Below are 22,319 nucleotides of genomic sequence, written 5' to 3'. Positions count from 1 at the left end.
TAAAAGTTCTTGATATACAATCAAGACAAAAGTTATACATTCTTTCAAGTTTCAAATGAAGTAGCCAAGTAGGGATACTTCTTACGATATTAATAAGGTCACATATATTAAGCAGCTTCATATATGTATTTTCTGTGATTTCTCACAACAAAGAAAGGCCAAGTAGCCTAGAAAAAGTATAAAATAGGGAAGACAAAAAAAAATGGTGGGCTCAGGCGGCAGTTCTCTCTTCTTATTAGTTAACACTCAAGCAGCAGTGGGAGCAGGAATATAGGAAATGGTGGGCTCAGGCATGGAAGCCATAATGGAAGACTTTGAGAATGTCTGTTCCTCCGAAACTGGGTTTTCACCCTTAAAATCAAGGGATTCATCGTTATAAATATCCCACCATTTTTTCACCAACATCTTGATGTCCTCCCTGTCCATGTTAACTTCCTTGCCAGTGTACCTCCATGGTTTTGATCCCTATTTAACGTGGAATATAATGGAGAAGGTTAACAAAAAATATCAAAAATCATTTATCTTATACATGCACAAGTTTTTATTTTTTAAAAATTTTATCTTATGCATGATCTTAGATTTCACAAATTATGAATGAGAAAAAGTACTTACAGCAGCACAATAGTGAGCCACCTTGACTTTCTCAACATCTATGTTCTCAGGATGGCGCCATAACATAGCAAGAACAAGGTTGAATTCCAGAGGGAGGGGCTTGAACACTTTTTCGAAGAACATATTCAGGAAATCCTGTCATGTGTGTACACAACAAGACTTTTAATAACATTTCTTTACCAAATATTTAGTGCAGTAAATAATATACATAAGTACCATATCTAGCTAGCTTTTCACTTTTCCTTGATTCTTTTTCCAAATTGATAGTGATAGTAATGATGATTGTGATATTAATATCAAATAGTACAATTGAAGTCACTGCTTCTGTTATGATAATAAAATGCATCACATGATTCACACCCCTAAGTTGCCATCATATTCTTCCTAGAGCATGAAAGCTACAAGGCGATCCATGGTTGGGAACTATTTTCCTAACAACTTTTTTAAGACTATTAACCTAGTGTATTGTGATTGCTTTATAACAAAAATGATGTTTATTTTTAATAAGCTGATATAAAAGTAATATTACTCAAATCACGACTTACTAACTTAACAAAACTTTTTTAAAAAATACACTTAATACCTTAACAAGCTAAAAAAAATTCATTGTTAAATGAGTAATATTAAAGATATCATAAATTTTACCACATATATAATAAGCTTAGCAAATCCATATATAACATGAAAAACCAACAAATTGGAAACCGATTAATGATTATAAATAAAAAATAGAAGAACTCACTTGCTCTGCGAAGGATGTAACCGGAGTGGCATAGAGGACCTCAAGAAGCTTGTCAAAAGTCGAACGGCTAGGGTTAAAAACGAACATGCCAGCATTAAAGTAGAAGGGAGGTGGAGAACCCATGTCAACAGGCCATGGCACCCTATCAGGGCACTGTTGGCAGTACCCAACTTTGAATTGCAGTGTATGGCTCCATGTCTTCTCGCAAAAACAGTCCATGCTGGCATAGAAGTAACCGTCTGGTGTGTCAAACAGATGGTCTATGTTTTCAAACACTTGAATATCAGCATCCAAATATATCATCTTCTTGTACTCCTCAAACTGCAAATTACATATCATACACAGATTTTTGTTATAATCAAATAGATATCTGTTAATGTGTACGTAGTCATATGGATGTGCAAACATGTATTGCATATGCATATGCAGTACATGAAATAGGGATTAGTGTTTTGAACCTCACTTTTTTTTTTTTTTTTTTTAATATTTTTTTTTTAACTCAAAAACAAACAAGTCAGGCTCAGTGCCTTATGATAAGCCTAGCTACATTCAAATAGAATTTTTGTCATTGATATTTCTAAAAAAAAAAAGGATTGAATAAAAAAGGTAGGCTTCATATTAATCTAACGTATGGTCTAGATTTTATTCATTTATTTATTTTCAAGAGTAAAAGTAAAACTTCTTCAATTTATTTAGGATGAAAAAAAAAAAAAAATGTATAGGAGAGCAATCAAAACCCATCATAACCCATGTATTTCGTAGTATCATCCTGACCATTCAAGAGTTTTGAATTCTTATCCTCTATTTTGAATGAGAAATTAAAGAAAGTCATAAAGCAATATTGTCTCTCAAAAAATCTCATACTACTATATATACAATTACAAACAAATTAAAAAAGGTCATAAAGCAATAGTCTCTCAAAAAATCTCATACTACTATACTAGCTAGCAACCAAAGGATGCATGACCATCATTCATTAACACTATTCATGTTAAAAGCATTTATGTAAGTAGTTTTAACATATAACTTACATTCCAAATACGAAGTTTGGAGTAGTTGATGACATAGTAAGCCATAGCAAATTGAACTTCATTCTCAGGTGGGTAAATAGGCTCGATCTCGTGGAGGATGCAACCTTGAGACCTCAAGATCTCTCGATGCTCCTCAGGTACGTCAGGTAACATTGCAACAACCAAAGGGTATGCACTTTTGACTTTGCGCAAACCCTTAGCCAAACCAACAACCCCCTTGACATAGTCCCCAGTACCAGCCAAAAATGTTATGAAAGCCCCCTTAGAGTAGCCATTGTTAAGAGCAGTAGCGACCTTGCTTGTGCCTTTGAACACATCTACAGGCACTTCAGGGGCCATTATGTGTGCTTTGTTGAGATTATGAGATTATTGGATGTGGGTTTGATTAGAAGTTTATAGAGAGAGGCTAGGAAGATTAGTGCTGAGGAGTTTTGGGAGAGTAAATTAGCAATCCTAAAGGTGCCACACTACTAACCTTTGTTCCTGAGTTCTGCAATGGTAGTCTTGGCCCCTTAAATAAGCATCAAATGAGGAATAAATGCATGACAAATGAACATCAAATGAAACTCAAATGCAATTTCTATTGTCCTTTCTTCTTTTTTATTTTTTTAATAACTTTTTTTAGGTCTACAGTGATATAATAAAATAAAAAATGAATGATATAATAAAATAAAACCACTGAGTGAGTAGGTAAATGCTTATGGATGTAAACTATATTATGGCTTGCTTTGTCTGTCCATGACGTTTCTGAAAATTCAATAGAGGATGGCAATATGACCTTGAGTTGGTCCAGCTTTTAATTTTTTTAGTTTGGAATTGAGGTGGTTAATTTGTAAAGTATATTACACTATTGGTGGAGCGATTGTTCCATATTGTCGACACGGCTATAGTTTGATTGTTGTCATTGTCATTATTGGTTGACATAATGATGGTAACAGATGATTTTTGGCATACTTTTTTTTTTTTTTTTTTTAATAGGATATTTTGGCATACGTACTCTAAATAAAGATAATGTAATAGATGATTTTTTTTTTTTTTGGATAAAAAAAATTAAGATTGTTGTGGACAATTCTAGTCTTCTCTTCTAAAGTAATTTTTTTTTACAGGTTTGGCTTTCTTTCTAGTACTTTTCAAAAAGGAATTTCATTTTGTTTTAATGTGAGATTACCACATCACCTACTAACTAAATAAAATATAAAAATTAAAACTCACTATCACTTGTCATTATTTATTTAAAACAAAATGACATATTTAGTTAAAAAAGTAATAAAGGTAAGCCAAATCCATTTTTTGCTAACTTTACTCTACTCTACTCTCTCTTCATTTCTCTCAATCCAAACAAGCCATAAAAGTCCAAAATCGTTCAAACAGTGTGAATTTGGGATGTCTACTTAATTCAAACTAAAAATAAATAAATAAAAAAGGTTACATGATCTCTGGCTATATAAGCTTATAGGTCATGAATTGCTCAAACCTCAAGTTTCGTACTGGCTATAGACCTAAAGGTCATGAATTGCCCAAGCTTCATACCTTTTTTCTAATATTGCTTATAAAGTGGGGGTCAGACATCGAATTTCCTTTTCTTTTCTTTCTTTTTCTTTGCCCCACTAATTATTGCCTTTCACAAAATATTGGGGATTTGTTTCATTACCCATGACCTACGCTCAAGTGGCTGAATGTCTCAATAAGCTATGGGTTTGCTTTGACTAATATAATAATCATGATGTGAGTATCTTGAATGGGCTGGCTCGTTTGGGAATCTATCACCTAGAAAAAATCCAATACAAAGGTGATTGGCTGATGGACATGGTATTTGGCATAATCGTCCAAACCCATCATAAAGTTGCCACGTGTATGGTAACACAGTTCTCACTTCTCATCCATACATGGAGTATTTGTAATTTGTAAGCCAAAAAAGGTATTTGCCCTTTCTTTCTCTAACTCATACCAAATTCAAGCATATCTTTTTTTTTTTCTTTCTTTTTTTGACAAAAATTCAAGCTTATCTTAAGATACTTAATTAACTCCTGAATGTGTCTTTTTCAATGGGTTGAGCCATTTTTCCACGGGTTTAAGGAATATTCTTCTATCCATATCAACCTTTTCCTTTAAGATTTAGATAGCTTAATAGTTTTTTGTCTAATTTTGACAGGTTTTGATGATGCACAAAATTGTCAGTGAGTCAATTGTTCACACACGTAGTGACTAGCTAGGCCGGGGCACTTGAAAAAAGAAAAGTGAAGAGGCTAAAGAGAGCACTGGTGGGGAGTCGGTCAAAAACTCTCCAAAGGTTAAGCAAGTGATTGAAAGATCTCCAATAACTCAAAATATGAGAGTTAGAAAATTCTACATACCTTGGAGAAGAGGGGGCGTAATGCTTATATAGTGATATAGAGTTAATCAAGATCCTATGAATGTAGGCTCTTTCCTTATGGGGTGGAGTTAATGATTTGAGATCCTTGTGCTTAACTTCCCATTTTTAGAGGATACGAATATGTAGAAGGATCTTTGGGCTTGATGTGCAAGTTCTTTTCATAAGGAGATACTTGAGTGGAGGAGTACATGTAAATGGTGAGGAGCTAAGTATGGAGGATTGTCGGTTAAGGGAGATTTGTCAGCCACATAAAGTACCAGACAAGTAAGCGTTTGATCGCTACCATTGGCATCAACAAACGCGTGGGAGGCTTAATGCTCCCTTGGGTGCCTGGCGATGCTATTGGGTTTGATGATGTCTTAGTCCTTGACGACTCTAGGGTGTGAGACAAATTTTGAGATGATGAAAATATTCTCTATTAGTTAGGGAAAAAATTAATAATAAAAAAAGATATATAAAAATGTTAATTATAAATAAATGAGAACCCTGTCAGGTTTAATACTAATTAAGTTACTCATGAAAATGGACTTTTTTTCATCCATTTCAAGTATATATAGCTAAACCTTTATCTTCAATAATCTTTGAATCACTTGATTATCAAACGATCAACTCATACATGCGCAAAATTTTCTTAATAATGATTGATCACATTTTACTCTCGTCTACTCTCTCTCTCTCTCTCTCTCTCTAAACAAATTCTTAAGCAGAATGAATTTAATAATTATTTTAATACATTTAACTTCGGGAATGAGAATAAAGCACAGATATGATGTGATATTAGATTTGCCGACAATTGTACTTATGTAATAATCAGATGATATCTGATAGGTCAAGAATGTATTGATCATTTGTGATGAATTAACAAATTAATTAGCCAAGTTAATTAATTAATTCAATTAGCATGCAATATGCGTGGTAGTACAAACAAATCACCAATTAACTAAATGCAGTGGAAATTAAATTAATAAGGTGATTTGTTTACGAATGGGGAAAACCTATACGGCAAAAACTTTATCGGGTGATTTTAAGGTCACAACTCTCAAGAATTCACTATTATCACAACAAGCGGTTACAAGTAAAAGAATCTCAATACCTTGTACAAACCTACATTTGAACCCTTACCCCAATATCCAATTGGACTTGTTCTGTAGTGACAATATCTCATTTTAATGCATGGCTCCCAATACGGGACTAACCAATAGATGTACAGATCTCAGTATGCAACTTAATCACCAACTTGAGAAAGATGTTGACTGCAAAGTTCTTCAGCAGATCTCACACGATGAAGATCATGAAGCTCCTTGGTCACAAAACCCTACGTTGTACAAACACAATAGCTTCTTCAAGAGAAAGATGAACTAGGGAAAATTCTGTCTCCGGTCACAATTTGCATGAAAAAAACTTTGCTTCACACTTGCGCAACCTTTTACGGCCCTTAAAATAACCCTTATTTATGTTTAGGTTGTGAGAAAAGAAAACCCAAATATGTACACACGGATTAGATGAAAATCAACTTTGAAAAACTGAATTTCATAAACCTCGACAGATAGGGTATCTATTGAGCTAGCTGTCGAGCATCGGGCTTCAGCAACTTATTAATCCTTGATAGATTTTAACTGTCAAGTTTTAAAATCCAGCACTTCTTTACTTGTTTTTTGGACAGATTTGCATGAATTTAACACTAGAACTTGAAATCTTGTTCCTTAAAGCATTAAACACATCATAGATCTATCCAAATAAGTAAAGTGCGTTATGTCAAAGGATTAGCCAATTCTAAATTGACATATGTTCCTAACATCAAATCACATATGTTCTAACAATATCCAAAGCACGTGTGATCATGTCATTACAAACACTACGTTCTAGAATTAAAGAAAAGAACAATAAAGTTGGAAAGGAAGAGAGAGAGATGCATGCATATACATCACATTCAGAATATACATGTAATACATGAAAGTCTCTTAATAAAAGTTCTTGATATACAATCAAGTTTCAACTAGAAGTAGAGATACTTCTTATAATATTAATAAGGTCACATATATTAAGCAGCTTCATATATGTATTTTCTGTGAAAATACTAACTTCCAACAGTTCTCTCTTCTTATTAGTTAACACTCAAGCAGCAGTGGGAGCACGAATATAGGAAATGGTGGGCTCAGGCATGGAAGCCATAATGGAAGACTTTGAGAATGTCTCTTCCTCTGAAACTGGGTTTTCACCCTTAAAATCAAGGGATTCATCGTTATAAATATCCCACCATTTTTTCACCAACATCTTGATGTCCTCCCTGTCCATGTAAAGTTCCTTGCCAGTGTACCTCCATGGTTTTGATCCCTATTTTACGTGGAATATAATGGAGAAGGTTAACAAAAAATATCAAATATCATTTATCTTATACATGCACAAGTTTTTATTTTTTTTTAAATTTTATCTTATGCATGATCTTAGATTTCACAAATTATAAATGAGAAAGAATACTTACAGTAGCACAATAGTGAGCCACCTTGAGTTTCTCAATGTCTATGTTCTCAGGATGATGCCATAACATAGCAAGAACAAGGTTGAATTCCAGAGGGAGGGGCTTGTACACTTTTTCGAAGAACATATTCAGGAAATCCTGTCATGTGTGTACACAACAAGACTTTTAATAATATTTCTTTACCAAATATTTAGAGCAGTAAATAATATATATAAGTACCATATCTAGCTAGCTTTTCACTTTTCCTTGATTCTTTTTCCAAATTGATAGTGATAGTAATGATGATTGTAATATTAATATCAAATAGTACAATTGAAGTCACTGCTACTGTTATGATAATAAAATGCATCTGCAAGCCAAAAAAAAAAAAAAAATCATAATAAAATGCACCACAAGATTCACACCCCTATAGTTGCCATCATATTCTTCCTAGAGCATGAAAGCTACAAGGTGATCCATGGTGAGAACTACTTTTATAACAAATTTTTAAAGACTATTAACCTAATTTATTGTGATTGTTGAATAACAAAAAATATGTTTGTGATAAGCTTATGTAAAACTGATGTTACTTAAATTACAATTTACTACCTTAACGAAACCTCAAAAAATACACTTAATACTTTAACAAGCTACAAAAAAATCGATTGTTAAATGAGTAATATTAAAGATATAATAAATTTTACCACATATATAATAGGCAAAAATGCAAAACTGACCCTCTAACTTTTAGCTTTTGTCATTTCAGTCTTTTAACTTTCAGTTTTGTCATTTTAGTCCTCTAAGTTTCAATTTTTGTCAATATAATATTCTGTTAGGTTTCAGTTACTGCTACCGTTAAGTTTGACTTTTAAAAAAAAAAAAAATTTGTAATTAAAAGAAAATAAAAAAAGCTGGGAAAAAAAAAAATGGAATTGGAAGGTCCCCTTCAGTCTTCATCCTCAGCCTCCCCGTTCTCTGCTGTCTCTCTCCATCATTTAACACAAACACACGCTATACAACACCACCAACAAGATTTTCATTCTTCTTTTTCTCTCCTTGAAACAACGTCGTAGTGAGAATATGAGCGACGATGAGTGGGTCAAGGAGGCTATGACCGACGACACGGTGGTGGTGGATTTTCTGTTAAGGCTCTTCCAAGCTCAGCCTCCTCTACCGAAGCCTGTTTAGGCTGTTCTTCGCCTTCGCTGGACTGTCCACCAGCGTCGTTCCAAGTCGGCATCCAGACACGGTGACTCCACCACGAAGAAGAAGGCCGAGCCTACGCGAGCTAGTCCTACCACGCCGCTGTCATGGAGCGGCGCCACCTCTGCTAGTGACGGCGCTCTCGATGGCTTTGAGGAGTCAAGCCATCTTTCCAAACCGACTAAAAGCTCGAGATCTAAGGTTTGTTGCTCTGATTTTTCCGAGCAACAAAAAAAAGAGTTCCATGTTTTCTTTTTTCTTTTTCTTTTTTCCAAGCTTTTTTTTTTATTTTCTTTTAATTACAAAAATTATTTTCAAAAAAAAAAAAAAAGGGTCGAACTTAACAGTAGTAGTAACTGAAACCTAACAGAATACTACATTGATAAAAATTGAAACTTAGAGGACTGAAATGACAAAACTGAAAGTTAGGAGACTGAAATGACAAAAGTTAAAAGTTAGAGGGTCAGTTTTGCATTTTTGCCTATATAATAAGTTTAGAAAATCCATATATAACATGAAAAACCAACAAATTGGAAAACCAATTAATGATTATTACTATAAAAATAAGAACTTACTTGCTCTGCGAAGGGTGTAACCGGAGTGGCATAGAGGACCTCAAGAAACTTGTCAAAAGTCGAACGGCTAGGGTTAAAAACGAACATGCCAGCATTAAAGTACAAGGGAGGTGGAGAACCCATGTCAACAGGCCATGGCACCCTGTCAGGGCACTGTTGGCAGTACCCAATTTTGAATTGCAGTGATTGGCTCCATAACTTCTCGCAAAAACAGTCCATGGTGGCATAGAAGTAGCCGTCTGGTGTGTCAAACAGATGATCTATGTTTTCAAACACTTGAATATCAGCATCCAAATATATCATCTTCTTGTACTCCACAAACTGCAGATTATATCATATACAACTTATGATCAAATAGATATGTGTACATAGTCATATGAATGAGCAAAAATGTATTGTATATGAAATAGGGGTTAGTGTTTTGAACCTCACTTTTTTTTTTAATTTTTAATTTTTTTTTTTTAACTCAAAAACAAACAAGTCAGGCTCAGTGCCTTATGATAAGCCTAGCTACACTCAAATAGAATTTTTGTCATCGATATTTTTTTTTTATATATATATATATATATATATATAAACAGAATTGAATAAATAAGGTAGGCTTCATAAATAACGAATATTCTAGATTTTATTCATTTATTTATTTTCAAGAGTAAGAGTAAGATTTCTTCAATTTATCTAGGATGAAAAAAAAAGTATAGGAGCAATCAAAATCCCTCATAACACATGTATTTTGTAGTATCATCCTGACCATTCAAGAGTTTTGAATTCTTATCCTCTATTTTGAATGAGATCTCTATTACACACACACAGAGGTTGCTAGTATATAAATAGGTCTTTGCTATATATACAAATACAAACAAATTAAAAAAGTCATAAATTATCAGGGACGGAACTACTCAAGGGCTGAGGGGGCGATCCCCCCCCCCCCCCCCCCCCCCCAACCCAACCTTTGAAAAAAAAATACTAGTATGTATATCAACAAAAAGAATTTTAATTCTGACTCTTAAATTTATATACTTGGTCCCCCTCCCCAAAAAAATTTACAAACTGACCCAAGAAATCCAACAAATAGATAAAAAGAGAAATCTATAAAAAATTTCACATATCCAGATAATAAGAAAATTTTTTGGACAAATCATAATCCAGTTTAAGCAAAAACAATAACAACAAATCAATTACAAATTCTAGAAAAAAAAAATCACAAAAACCCAATAACCTTTATCCTATTTCCCCCTCTCACTCGAGAGCTCTATTTTCCTTTCAAATGACTCCACCCTCATAATCACAGAGACAACTCCTATGCCACATATTGATCTCTTCATCCACACATTAGTTAGATTTTAAAAATATTAAGACATGCCAATTAACTTGCAAAACTCTTCATTATAAAATCCTATTATTATATTTTTTTCAAAAGAAAAAATACAAATCATAATTAATAAATTAATGCTAATAATGCAACTTTGTCAAACTCTAATATTGATATTCTATTTTTTTTAAATCTTTGAGCAAAGAACTTCGGACTCCTTTAAGTTTGAATCCTGGTTCTATTCCTTGTCATAAAGTAATATTGTCTCTCCAAAAATCTCTTACTACTATACTAGCTAGCAACCAAAGGATGCATGACCATCATTCATTAACACTATTCATGTTAAAAGCATTTATGTAAGTAGTTTTAACATACAACTTACATTCCAAATACGAAGTTTGGAGTAGTTGATGACAAAGTGAGCCATAGCAAATTGAACTTCATTCTCAGGTGGGTAAATAGGCTCGATCTCGCGGAGGATGCAACCTTGAGACCTCAAGATCTCACGATGCTCCTCAGGCACGTCAGGTAACATTGCAACCACTAAAGGGTATGCACTTTTCACTTTGCGCAAACCCTTAGCCAAACAAACAACCCCCTTGACATAGTCACCATTACCAGCCAAAAATGTTATGAAAGCCCCCTTAGAGTAGCCGTTGTTAAGAGCAGTAGAGACCTTGTTTGTGCCTTTGAACACATCTACAGGCACTTCAGGGGCCATTATGTGTGCTTTGTTGAGATTATGAGATTATTGGATGTGGGTTTGATTAGAAGTTTATAGAGAGAGGCTAGGAAGACTAGTGTTGAGGAGTTTTGGGAGAGTAAATTAGCAACCCTAATGATGCCACCCTACTAACCTTTGTTCCTGAGTTCTGCAATGGTAGTCTTGGCCTCGTTTTAATAACTTTTTTTTTAGGTCTACGGTGATATAATAAAATAAAAAATGAATGAACATAGTTTGTTGTTCAAACCACCGTCCATCTGGAGCCTTATCAACAAGATACACGACTGGGATTTGAAGTGAGGTCATAGTGGATTGAGGTTGATTGTCTTATAGCACATTTTTTTAAAACTTTTTTGCCAAATTCAGAATTACACCTTTTATATTTGGAGAATTGTCTCATCGCTACTTTATTATTTACCGATGGTTGAAAATTGTAGGGTACAGGGTACATTAGTGGTGCATGTTCCATGAAACGCTTTAATCCATGTCCATCTGAAATAGGATCTGTAGCCGTAAAAAGTACTAATTCTACATGTAAGATACTACGTACCTTAGTGGTGTTTGTTCCTTGGAGCACTTTAATCAATATCTATCTGATAAAATGCAACATCTTTAGTGCAACTATAAACAGTACTCATTCTATGCATTTAACTTTTGAGAGACAATACAATCTAGGCTAATGAATTAGTGTGGCCTAGACACGTGGGACAGAGAACTATCAATCAATTTTGTTGTGATAGATAAATATTTAGCGACTTACATCCACCCCTTTATTTTTACACTCTCTGTGGCATACAAGTAGTTGCTTCATACATAATAGTATACATTAGGATTCTTTTATGTTTTGATATTCTATGCTGCATGAGAGATGATTCAATATGCTAATAATTGATGTGGTATAAATTTTTTTATAATGTCTTCTTGTACATAGTCTGCCATGTTGAGGTTTGTAAAGGATAAGAGTATTGGAAACTATGACATTTTGTTGTTGTTGCATTATCCTGCTTAAAGGCATTTGATATAGTAAAATCAACATGGAGGATTGAAGGGTGTGAAGGAGATTTCAGTATACATCTTTTGTTGAATGCTTAATGTTTAGGTATGTGCGAGAATGCACTTTAGCTTCTAGTTATGATGGATAGGTAATAATTCATTTGTGTCCAAAGTTTGTCTCCTTTATGTACTCTTTCTTTATTTATTAACTTTGTTTTTGTGGATAATTACAACTACCACCCCTATGGTACAGAGGTACCCCATGGTTTGGTTTGTGATATTTCACTCCCCTATGCTTAGATCCGTTAGTCAGTTTGGTTAACTTTAGTGAAATTTGGATGTGGCAAGTGCTTAAATCCCTTGTTTTTAAGGGCATTCTATGTGGCAAGTGCCAGTTTGTTGTTTTGTGAAAAAATTTAGAACTTAAGATCAGTTTAAAAAAGGCAAGAAGATTTTCAGCTTATTAATTTTATGTTCACAATATACTGAGTATAGCTTCGTAAAGGGGGCTCTAACCACATGATCTTATATCTCATAATGCTTCTTTAGTCTTGAAGGACTTTGTTTCTGAGTGAAGAGTGAAGTATATGCTTGCTAAATTGTTTAGGGAGATACATGGCTTGGGTATTCTATGGAATTTGTATTACTTTTGTTGAGTTTGTTTCCGAGTGAAATTATAGACTCTTCCTAGTTGGTTAGAATTATAAAAAAAGAAAAGAAGAGTATGCTTAGTTGTTTAGGAAGAAACATGAATTGGGTATTCTATGAAATTTGCATTGCTTTTGAGTTTGTGGTGCTTTTGATGAGTTTGTTTCCTAGTGAAGTTCGAGTCTTCTTAGGTGATTAGAATGATAAAAGAGAAAAGAAAAGAGTTTGCTAAATTGTTTAGGAACATATAAACGCACCCACTTTAATTGTAACATAATAAACAAATTTGGGCACCAATACTTGAAAGATGCAATGTTTCACTCCCATATATTCATCCTTAATTTGTTTGCTCCAAGCCAATATCATTTCTTAGAAAACTATTGAAAGTATAGAAGCTATATAAGATCGCATTTGGTAGTGCTGAAAAGTTGTTTAACTTCACTAATCATAGCATTTAATTTTGGAAAAGTCAAGGTTTTCTTTATATGAAGTAACTTATGTTCTTCTTAGTTCTTTGCTTGGTTCGAAATAACTGACTGTTGCCTTTATATTTTTGCAGTGCCATAATGGACATACATTGTGTTTTACTTGTAAAACAAGGGTACAAAATCGATTCCCCACTTGCAGGCAAGAGCTTGGAGATGGGAAGGCACCCCTAGAAGCATCCAGGATAGCCATAGGAAGGTTAGGGATAGTCATGTGCATACCCAAGGTTTGCAGTTGAGGTATCTCAAAATCATGTGTTGATGCTTGCTGCATCTTTTTGTGTCAAATGTACCATACACTTTCCTCCATTTTGTTGCTGTATTGAACTCCATATTCCTTAAAGATTGATTGAATCAACATTGTGACAGGTTTGAGAAAATTCCAGCTTGATATTTGAGAAAATTCCGGCTTGTTATTTGTTGCATGCAACAAATAACAAGTTAGAATTTAGTGTGTGACAAGTTTCCTACAGTAGCGTTTGTAAAACTTATAGTAGTGTTTGTAAATGCATTTGCCATCTGGCCTAGAAAAAAAAAGGGTTATAGCTGTGTTTTTAAAACGCGGCTATAGGTGGCAACTAAAAACGTGGCTAAAATATGTCTCCCACACAGAAACAAGTGACCTATAGCCACGTTTATAAACGCGGCTATAGATGTCCCCTATAGCCACATTTAAAAAATGCGGCTATAGCTATCCCTTATAGCCGTGTTTGAAAAATACGGCTATAGTATGTCCTATAGTCACGTTTATAAAAACGCGGTCATTGGTCCTGGCCTATAACCGCATTTGTAAAAACGCGGCCATTAGTCCTGGCTTATAGCTGCGTTTGTAAAAACGTGGCTATAGACCCCTTAGGTCTATAGTTACGAGTTTTAGGTCACGGCTAAAAACGCGGTTGAAAAAAACATGGTTATAGGCCGAATCGTGCTATAGCCACATTTTTAGGAGCTATAGCCGCATTTTAAAAATGCAGCTATAAAAATTTGTTTTTGTAGTGAATAATAATAATAATTAAAGTAAAATTTAAGGACACAAATAAAAGTTCACCCAATCTTAAATGGTGTAATTATAGATTAGGTAAATTACAATTTACCCACGTGTAGTTTGACCGAAATTTAAATTGCCTATATGTTGTTTAAAATTTGACATTTTACCTGCTTGAAGTTAACTCAAGTAGAATTTTGCAACACCCATTGTTAAAAACAAGGCTAAATATGTAATTTTACTTCATTTTTATGCTTCTTTTCTATAAAAGCACAAAAAACATAAAAATATAAGATAAAAAAGAATCTAGTAGAACACTTGCACCATGTGATTTCAAACCACAAGTAGATAACTTAAATTTCGATCAAACCTCATGTGGGTAAAGTGTCAAATTTTAAACCACAAGTAAACAACTTAAATTTCAGAAAAACTATAGGTGGGTAAGTTATAATTTACCCTTATAGATTTGAGAATAAATTCAAAGAGGATTTGGTATAACACCTTCCTATTGACATCTAGCCACGTCATCATTCTTCAAACATCAATATACTCTCGCCGATATACCAAAAAAAAAAAAATCTCTTAAAATTTATACTTACTTTTAAAAAAGAAGTATAAAACAAAAAACATCTGAAAATCAATATTTGATTCAAAAGGAGAGAGTAGGAGAAATATCGACTACCCACTTAATTTTGAAGAGAAGGTCCGAGCGGTAGTCGCATGTGAAATTCGGCAGACCCTCTCTTCAAAATCAAGTCGGATCACTGAATTCTATAGTCTCTACTCATATTTCTCTCTCTCTTTCTCTCAATTGGGTTGTCCTTGGTTGTTTCTGTATTATAAACATAAAATTTAAAAGGAATATTGTATGTAAATGAGAATTCTTTAATGTGTAAAGAGTGATCATGTGGCGTAAATGGAGGTTGTACGTTATATTTTTATTGAATTTATCCTCTATAGGTTTTATTCTAACCTTTATTTTTTACAACATGGGAAATGAAAAGGCATTATGTATGTGGAACTCAATTTATTCGGAAGGAAACACTGGAAGGAAGGTAGCATCTACAGTGAAAATAGTCGGCTGTACGGAGATGCTGCCGAAATTCAGGGAGAATTATGCCAAAAGTTGAAAATGGTTTTCGAAGTAGTAGCTTTTTAATATTGGCCATACATATATATGATCATCAGATATGTATGTAATTGTCATTGTCAGTACATTCCACGTATGTAATTATGAGATATTAGTTAATGCCAATCAAATTGAAACAATTTAGGACCACTCTTATTACTTGAAATTCTCTCTATCACCAAATTTTAAAAAGAACCAAAAATGATGTGTGGAGAAACATTTATAGGAGTTTGCATGGCTGAGAGGTGTTCACCAAGTCGGTATCACATTAGTTTTGAATATTTTGTTTGTATTCTTTTATTTATGTAGTTAAGTTAATAATAGCAGCATTACTTTTATCGACATCATCTAACTTTTTAATTTAATCCTTGTGCTAGAAAGTCTAAACATCTTATCTTATATATAATTGTTATTAATTAGTCCATCCGCTCTTATCCCTTACACTGATATTTTCAAAAGGGGGGAAGATTATCATTTGATTATATATATATATATATATATATATATTAATATTAATTAAAATAATGATTTTTTTGTTGTGAATTGTGATGAATAATGAAAAATAATTGTAGAAATTAACTAGGAAAATAAAGCTTCTTCTAAGATTATGATATGAACCCCTTACATATATGGTTAGAAGTATGTGTACATCTAGAACCGATTTTATCCTCCAATGAAGTGAATTTCCAAGAAAGCAGGTATATATACCTAAAAAGTGGCATAAATCTTCTTCAATGGAGTTGTTCTCTATCCCCAGGCAAAGTAAAAGTAATCAAACATCAAAAGAAACTTCAAGTTCAAACCGTAACTAGAAGAATTTCTGTAGTTCAGTCTTTTCTTTTCTTTTCGTTGTTTAGCTTTATTAATTTTAAATTTTCTCTTTATCTTTTTGGCTTTTACTGTGTACACTCCACAATGTCCCTTCGGGTGGATTTTTTTGGGCTCCACTGTATCTATTCATCCATATGGTAGACTCTCTCTCTCTCTCTCTCTCTCTCTCTCTCTCTCTCTCTCTCTCTCTCTCTCTAACTTTTGTAAAGGTTATAAACTATAATTCTATAAAGAAACGTAAAGGTTATTATAAACAAACACCTTAAAAATCACAACACACAACAGTTGAGATTTTAATTACCTTAAAAAATCTAATCCGTGATCTGCGCAAGTTGCTTATTAGAATAATGAAAAATTTATTTTATTAATACTGTATCTATTAAATAATCATGGTGTCCCAATTTCAATAGCCCTCTTGCTTTCCTTGTTAAAGTTAATCCACTGAAGGCAATTACTATATTAGAGAAAAACCTACATTGGTTGTGTAGCATATTATTGTTGAAAAATATTAGTTGCTTCAAGCATAAACAACAATCTTATCTTATGATGGTATAACTTAATCTTATGATGTTATAACTTATAGTATTTTAAAGCTAGCGCTTGAATGATGGGAATAGCATTCTCAAAAAAAAAAAAAAAGGAAAAGAAAAGAATGATGGGAATAGGACACGTTGTATCTATATTAGGAAAAAATATTTTATATCTAATGATATTACGTTATCTATATTAAAATTCAATAAATAAGAAATATGCGTGCAAAAATAACTACCCACTAATGCATGTTAGTTTTTGCTGACATGTCTCACACTTATTGGAGCTTTTTGCTTAACGCGTCTACAACTCTACCTACATGCATGATCCCGAATTACTGCTCCCATACCTGAGGCTTGCTGTTGCTGAAAAACAGCCCATAGTATTGACTTTATACCAAGAAGGCTTCGGATTGATCCACCTTTCGCGATTGCTTAATTTTATATATATACTTATGTTGTAGTTGGTGGCATTCCAATGATTCATAATTATGGCTAATTAACTTTGGTAAAAAGAAACATGCATCACAGTTTAGTTTAAAACATATTTAAAAGAATAATTTTATATAAAAGAAAATAATTACTAGTAAAGCTGATATGATGTTGTGTAGCCGGTACAAGACAAGTTAGAGTTGATATAGCAAACTTTTAATATTAAAAAAAGCCCTGATAAAGCAATTACTCGATTATCACGTGTGCAATTATATTCATCATGTATGGGCACTTGTTATTAAAGTTTTTGAAAAAAAATAGGTGGTGTAGCTAAATAAAGTTTCCTTCCTTAATGATTAGTCATATGAATAGTAAGATCAGGGTTTTTGTAAATTTTGTACTATTAATCTTATAAATTTTAAATGCAAGATAAAAATAATTAAAATTTTATTTAATATGTACTTATGTAGTTGATATGACACTAATCATAATCTTTATCAATAATTTTGTAGTAAAATCAGTACTATTTTCAGCATTTTTCAAAATATCAAAACTCAAGTAATGTTAAGGATATACATACTTATGATTGGTGATTTGCTACTTGCACATAAGTCTAAGCTTACACTATTTTTATTATATACAAATTATAACATACTATCTTAATAGTTGTGAAACCTTTTGGATAACTACCTCTTTTTTTTTTTTTTTGGAGAGAAAGAGTTTCAATTTATGACGTCTGCTTTTGATGATGGTTTTTTATCATCAGATCAAGACATCAATTAGTTTTTGGTGTATGCGGGGATTAAATCTCAGATCTTTTATTAAACTATTAGAGATTTTATCAGTTGCGCTAACTGGAACCCATGATAATTAATTTATTGAATTCTTTAAGAACAAAATGTTACCCAACATTATCTAAGTAATTAAAAAAAAAAATTCACTTTCAGCTAACTATAATCTTCTATATATAAATAAATTATATTATCAGATTTCCGCAAGCGTTTGAAAGGATAAACATTAGGGGGTGAATAAAATATAAATATAAAAAAGAAGAGGATAAATTAAGAAATTCACTAAGGATGATGATTAATTTATCGTACTATACTAAATAATTGTTATTACTTATTCCTACTTCACTTTGTGGAATATTACTAATTTAACAGACTCGCATGTGGACTCCGTACAATTACCGACAAACTATGGTTTGTGGAATAGTACTGTTGATTGCACGCTGCAAGCTAAAGGCGTTTATTCACCAAAAGCATTAAGTGGGTGGCGATTTTCTCAAGTTGGCATTATTTATTTATTTATTTTGGTGGAGAATGTGTTAGACTAATGGCTCATATTCTGACATGTCTGCAGCAAAACATGGTTGCCTTTGGAATTATACCCTATCGTCCATCCCAAAGATCAACATCAATCTTTGATCTTATTCAATTTGCCCCACTCTTGTCTTTCTCAAATGATTTTGTTATTTTTCAATTGGCCAATAGATATAATCAGAGTCGCCTCCAAGTTGGAGGCTCCAACAAAGACCAATATATGCTATCACCCTTTGGGATGTGATGTATGGTGCGTGGGTGAGAGTAAGAGTCTTGGACTGGCATCACATGATGCTGGTAGGTGTGCTGGTTTGAGTCATACGTTGTGCTGTGACGTGGATAAATGGCCGACCTGGATAAATAGCCCTAACGTACCCAAAGATGCCTCATGCCATATTAAATTTGAGTTAAACTGGGTAAGGTTGAGGACCACACGTGTGAGAACATTTTTTTAGTTTATAAAAAAAAACAAAGACCAATACTATCATTCTCCAATTTCAGGATAAACAAAATTTAGTTACAAAACTGGTTATAGTTTTAGACTACAATTTTACTCAATAAAATAAATATTACAACAAATTTTAAAAATCTAACCGTTGAATTGCATGTTCTTTACGTTCTTAATACACATGTCAAATTTTGTGTCAATTGGATATTATTTACTATATGATCTATAAGTTTATATTTTATGTATAATTTTAAATTACAAAAAGTTTCAATTTAAACAATTTACTGATGACATAATTATTGATCTTTAATTTTCTAAAAATTTTGCAAGCATGAATTATATAAGAAGAAATGTAATCCAGTGGTAGATTTGTTAAAATTCATATCCAATAAAAAGATAGTGAGTAAGGTTGTAGCATAAAGGTATAATCAATTTTATAGCTAAATTTTGTCCTTCTAGGATTATTGCTTATGTAAAGTTGTGATTTACAGTTATATTTTATGTTGGCTTTATTCCATGACAAAAAGTGTTGTAATTGTTTTAATTTTTTTCATTGTATTTTGTAGGATTTTATTGTATTGGGTTTAGTATTAAGTTGGTGAAGAATCGAGTTGAAAATGAAAATCAATGCATTTCGCGACTAGCTCGTGAGAAGTTCATGAGAAGGGTTCCTGCGAAAAGGGCATGTGAGAAGCACATGATTGAAAGCTGAAGAGTCGTGCCAGGATGTCAATTTTGCGAGTATTTCGCGGGTAAGCCTTCCCATGAGATACCCGTGAGACTTTTTGTTTGGAGGATTTTTAAGTGTGACTTTCTTACTCTTCACCCATACTATTTGTACCCTCATTATCCACAAATTGAAAGGAGGTCATTTAGAGAAAAAAATCCTAGATAGGTTTTCTACAACACACACACCCATCTTTTAGAGAGAGAGAGAGAGAGAAAGAGAGAGAGCTACTAATTCTTAGTGAGAAATCATTCTAGCATCTTCTCCATCCCTCTCCCATTGTCATACTTTGAGAGGAGATTTGTATCCAAATACAATCCACACATTTTCAGAGTGTAGAGAGTGTTTTGGAAACTTTGGGGATTTGCTAAAAGAAGCCAATGAGGCTTGGCGGATGTAATCAGGTGTATTGTGGGATCCGGAAAGCTAGACAAGACACGGTTCCGAGAAGCCATGTTGAAGTAGGAGCTTGGAGGGCTTAGATGCATTGGGTAGATTAGACTTGGAGGGTCTAGTGGATCGAGTTACCGCTTGGAGGGTGGTGAAGAGGTTTTTTGCCGAGTTCTTCAGTTTTCTCTTTGATAACACATCAACGTGTTATCTTGAGTTTGCATTCTCTCTTCCCTTACTCTTGTGCTTTACTTTTATTATTTGTTGTTCATACTTATGCACTAGAGTAGTTTTATTGGTTTATTGCACTTCATTTACTCTTGTTCCTCACTTAGATAAGTTAGAGTAAAAGCAATCTAGCTGTAATTTTTAATTGGGGGTCTAAACAAGCTCTTGTGTTTTCACACATAATCGAGCTTTCAGCTTATAATACGTACTCAGAATAATATATCATACTACAGGTTGAAAAGAAGTGCAAAAACCATCTCACAGCCTGAGCTTGAAGAGCGCCTCTGGCTTATGCATGAGCACCAAAGTCAGCACTGAGGCCTTAGCACCATATTTAAAAAGAATCTTATTATAGAAATCTGCAATTAGCTGCCGAGAATCCCAACCATAATAGGGGAACTACACTCTTCATTATAGGCCATTATGACCACAATAGATAGACGAGATGTTAGGTCAACAAAAATTCACAACAATATCTCATTGTTCTAACACCTTACACGAGGTATTAAAAAACAAATTGCAAATTGTGATAGGTACAAGTGTAAGGTGATAGTTAAGTTAGATGTTTATTATAGATGATAATTAAAACAAGAGAAACATAAACGCAACTGTAAATTATGTAATTTAAGTTAATGGATAGGTATTAATTTTTTTTTCTTTGATTTTCACTAAATTTACAACACATCTCTTTAACTTAAATAGATCTGTGTCACTCCAAAATCTTTCTATTTTTGGCAAGTTTTTATTTGTGTTGGAAGGGGGACTCTTTGAGCTAGGAAGAACGCAAAAATCATGATTTATTTTTTACTGCTGTCTGCATAAACACTAACAGAGTTTGATGTGAAATTAGTTTATTAGGAAAGCACCGACGCGGCTATAGGGGTGTTGCACCGGCGTCCGACGCGGCCCGATACGGGGTGCGGCAAGCGACGCTGCTACCCGCGCATCGGTGCCGCGTTGAATTTTTTTTTTTTCTTTTTCCGGATATGGGTCGATTTACACCAACCCAGGCCGATTCGTGTCAACTTGGGCCGAATCAGGTTGTATTAGCCGAAATCGTTGAAACAAGCTGATTTAGGCTGAAACAAACCAATTCAGGTCGTACCGGCACTGATACCGGCCGATTCAGGTTGAAATTCAAGTAAAAAAAGAAAAGAAAAAAGGTACAAAATGCACCATTTGAACTTAAGCTTTAAACAAAAAAACCTAAACTCTCTCATTCATTTTTTTTCTCACTCTCTGCTCTCCGTCTCCCCTCTTGGATCTCTATTCTCTGTCTCCCCTCTCTGCTTTCCATCTCCCCTCTCTCACAGACTCACTCCCTAAGACACAATCTCACAGTCTCACAGCCTCTGCCACTCACTATCTCCATCTCTAGTCTATTCTTTGCCTCTCTTGGTCTCAAATCTCCACCATCACTCGATTTCAACTCTCAAGCTCACCAACCCAACTCTCAACTCAGGTATCAAAGCTTTCATTCTCAGTTTCTCATCGTCCATTAGACTCTCACATGCTCTATTACTCATTGTGATTTGATTTTTTTTAATTTTTCTATATAAGCTATAATGTTGTGACTTGGGTTTGATTTTTTATTTAGTTGTTATATATTTGTCAAATTATTTGTAGGTTAAATTGAAATTATTGATTGAAAAATGGATGAAGCTACTAGCACAAAAACTTCACCTTTATTAGATGGAGAAGAAGTGCCAAAGGCTGAAGCTCTCTTTGGCAGTATGTGACTAAATTGGAAAAACCACCTGGTTCTACTTCTAAATCAGGTGGAAACACACAATTTAAGTGCAACTATTGTGGTGAAATTTTTTTGGGATCCTATTCTAGGGTTAAGGCTCATTTATTAAAAATTAGTAATAAAGATATTAGAGCATGCATTAAAGTGACACCGAGCCATACTATATCAGAGAATGCATGATCATGGTGAGAATGATAAGTTAGAGAGAGAACACAGAAGTCAAATTCCCTTACCCCCACCTCTCCCAGGCCGTGGGCCTATTCCTTCATTCTAGAAACAGGAAGAGAGTGGTAGTACAGATCCGGTTGATGGTAAGAGGAGGAAGGTGACTGCAAATTCTCCATTGGAGAGATCATTCCAAAATAATGCTAGACACGAATTGGATAGTAG

General features: G+C 33.6%; 2 protein-coding genes across 2 annotated transcripts; both read right to left on the bottom strand.

The window, feature by feature from the left end:
• On the bottom strand, window positions 1-2,878 carry LOC115982566 (galactinol synthase 1-like). The gene is made up of 4 exons (XM_031105189.1): window positions 2,386-2,878; window positions 1,355-1,675; window positions 613-747; window positions 1-465 (listed from the first exon to the last, which is right to left on the bottom strand). Exons 1-4 carry the CDS (start codon window positions 2,722-2,724, stop codon window positions 247-249), a joined length of 1,014 nt encoding a protein of 337 aa, XP_030961049.1. The 5' UTR covers window positions 2,725-2,878; the 3' UTR covers window positions 1-246.
• Window positions 2,879-6,648: 3,770 nt separating this feature from the next.
• On the bottom strand, window positions 6,649-11,214 carry LOC115982565 (galactinol synthase 1-like). The gene is made up of 4 exons (XM_031105188.1): window positions 10,690-11,214; window positions 8,996-9,316; window positions 7,242-7,376; window positions 6,649-7,093 (listed from the first exon to the last, which is right to left on the bottom strand). The coding sequence occupies exons 1-4, from the start codon at window positions 11,026-11,028 to the stop codon at window positions 6,875-6,877; spliced, it is 1,014 nt and encodes a 337-aa protein (XP_030961048.1). The 5' UTR covers window positions 11,029-11,214; the 3' UTR covers window positions 6,649-6,874.
• Between the last annotated feature and the right edge of the window lie 11,105 nt (window positions 11,215-22,319).

Source organism: Quercus lobata, chromosome 3 (assembly GCF_001633185.2).
Source record: "Quercus lobata isolate SW786 chromosome 3, ValleyOak3.0 Primary Assembly, whole genome shotgun sequence".
NCBI lineage: Eukaryota > Viridiplantae > Streptophyta > Magnoliopsida > Fagales > Fagaceae > Quercus > Quercus lobata.
Note: the sequence above shows the minus strand (reverse complement) of the source record. Positions and strands in the feature narration are given on the sequence as shown.

Coding starts and splice junctions, on each gene's coding strand:
- LOC115982565 (XM_031105188.1), bottom strand. CDS start 11,028: ATGGCCCCTGAAGTGCCTGTAGATGTGTTCAAAGGCACAAACAAGGTC. Junction 9,317..10,689: donor CCAAACTTCGTATTTGGAAT/GTAAGTTGTATG, acceptor TATAATCTGCAG/TTTGTGGAGTACAAGAAGAT. Junction 7,377..8,995: donor TTACACCCTTCGCAGAGCAA/GTAAGTTCTTAT, acceptor CACACATGACAG/GATTTCCTGAATATGTTCTT.
- LOC115982566 (XM_031105189.1), bottom strand. CDS start 2,724: ATGGCCCCTGAAGTGCCTGTAGATGTGTTCAAAGGCACAAGCAAGGTC. Junction 1,676..2,385: donor CCAAACTTCGTATTTGGAAT/GTAAGTTATATG, acceptor TGTAATTTGCAG/TTTGAGGAGTACAAGAAGAT. Junction 466..612: donor TGGCTCACTATTGTGCTGCT/GTAAGTACTTTT, acceptor CACGTTAAATAG/GGATCAAAACCATGGAGGTA.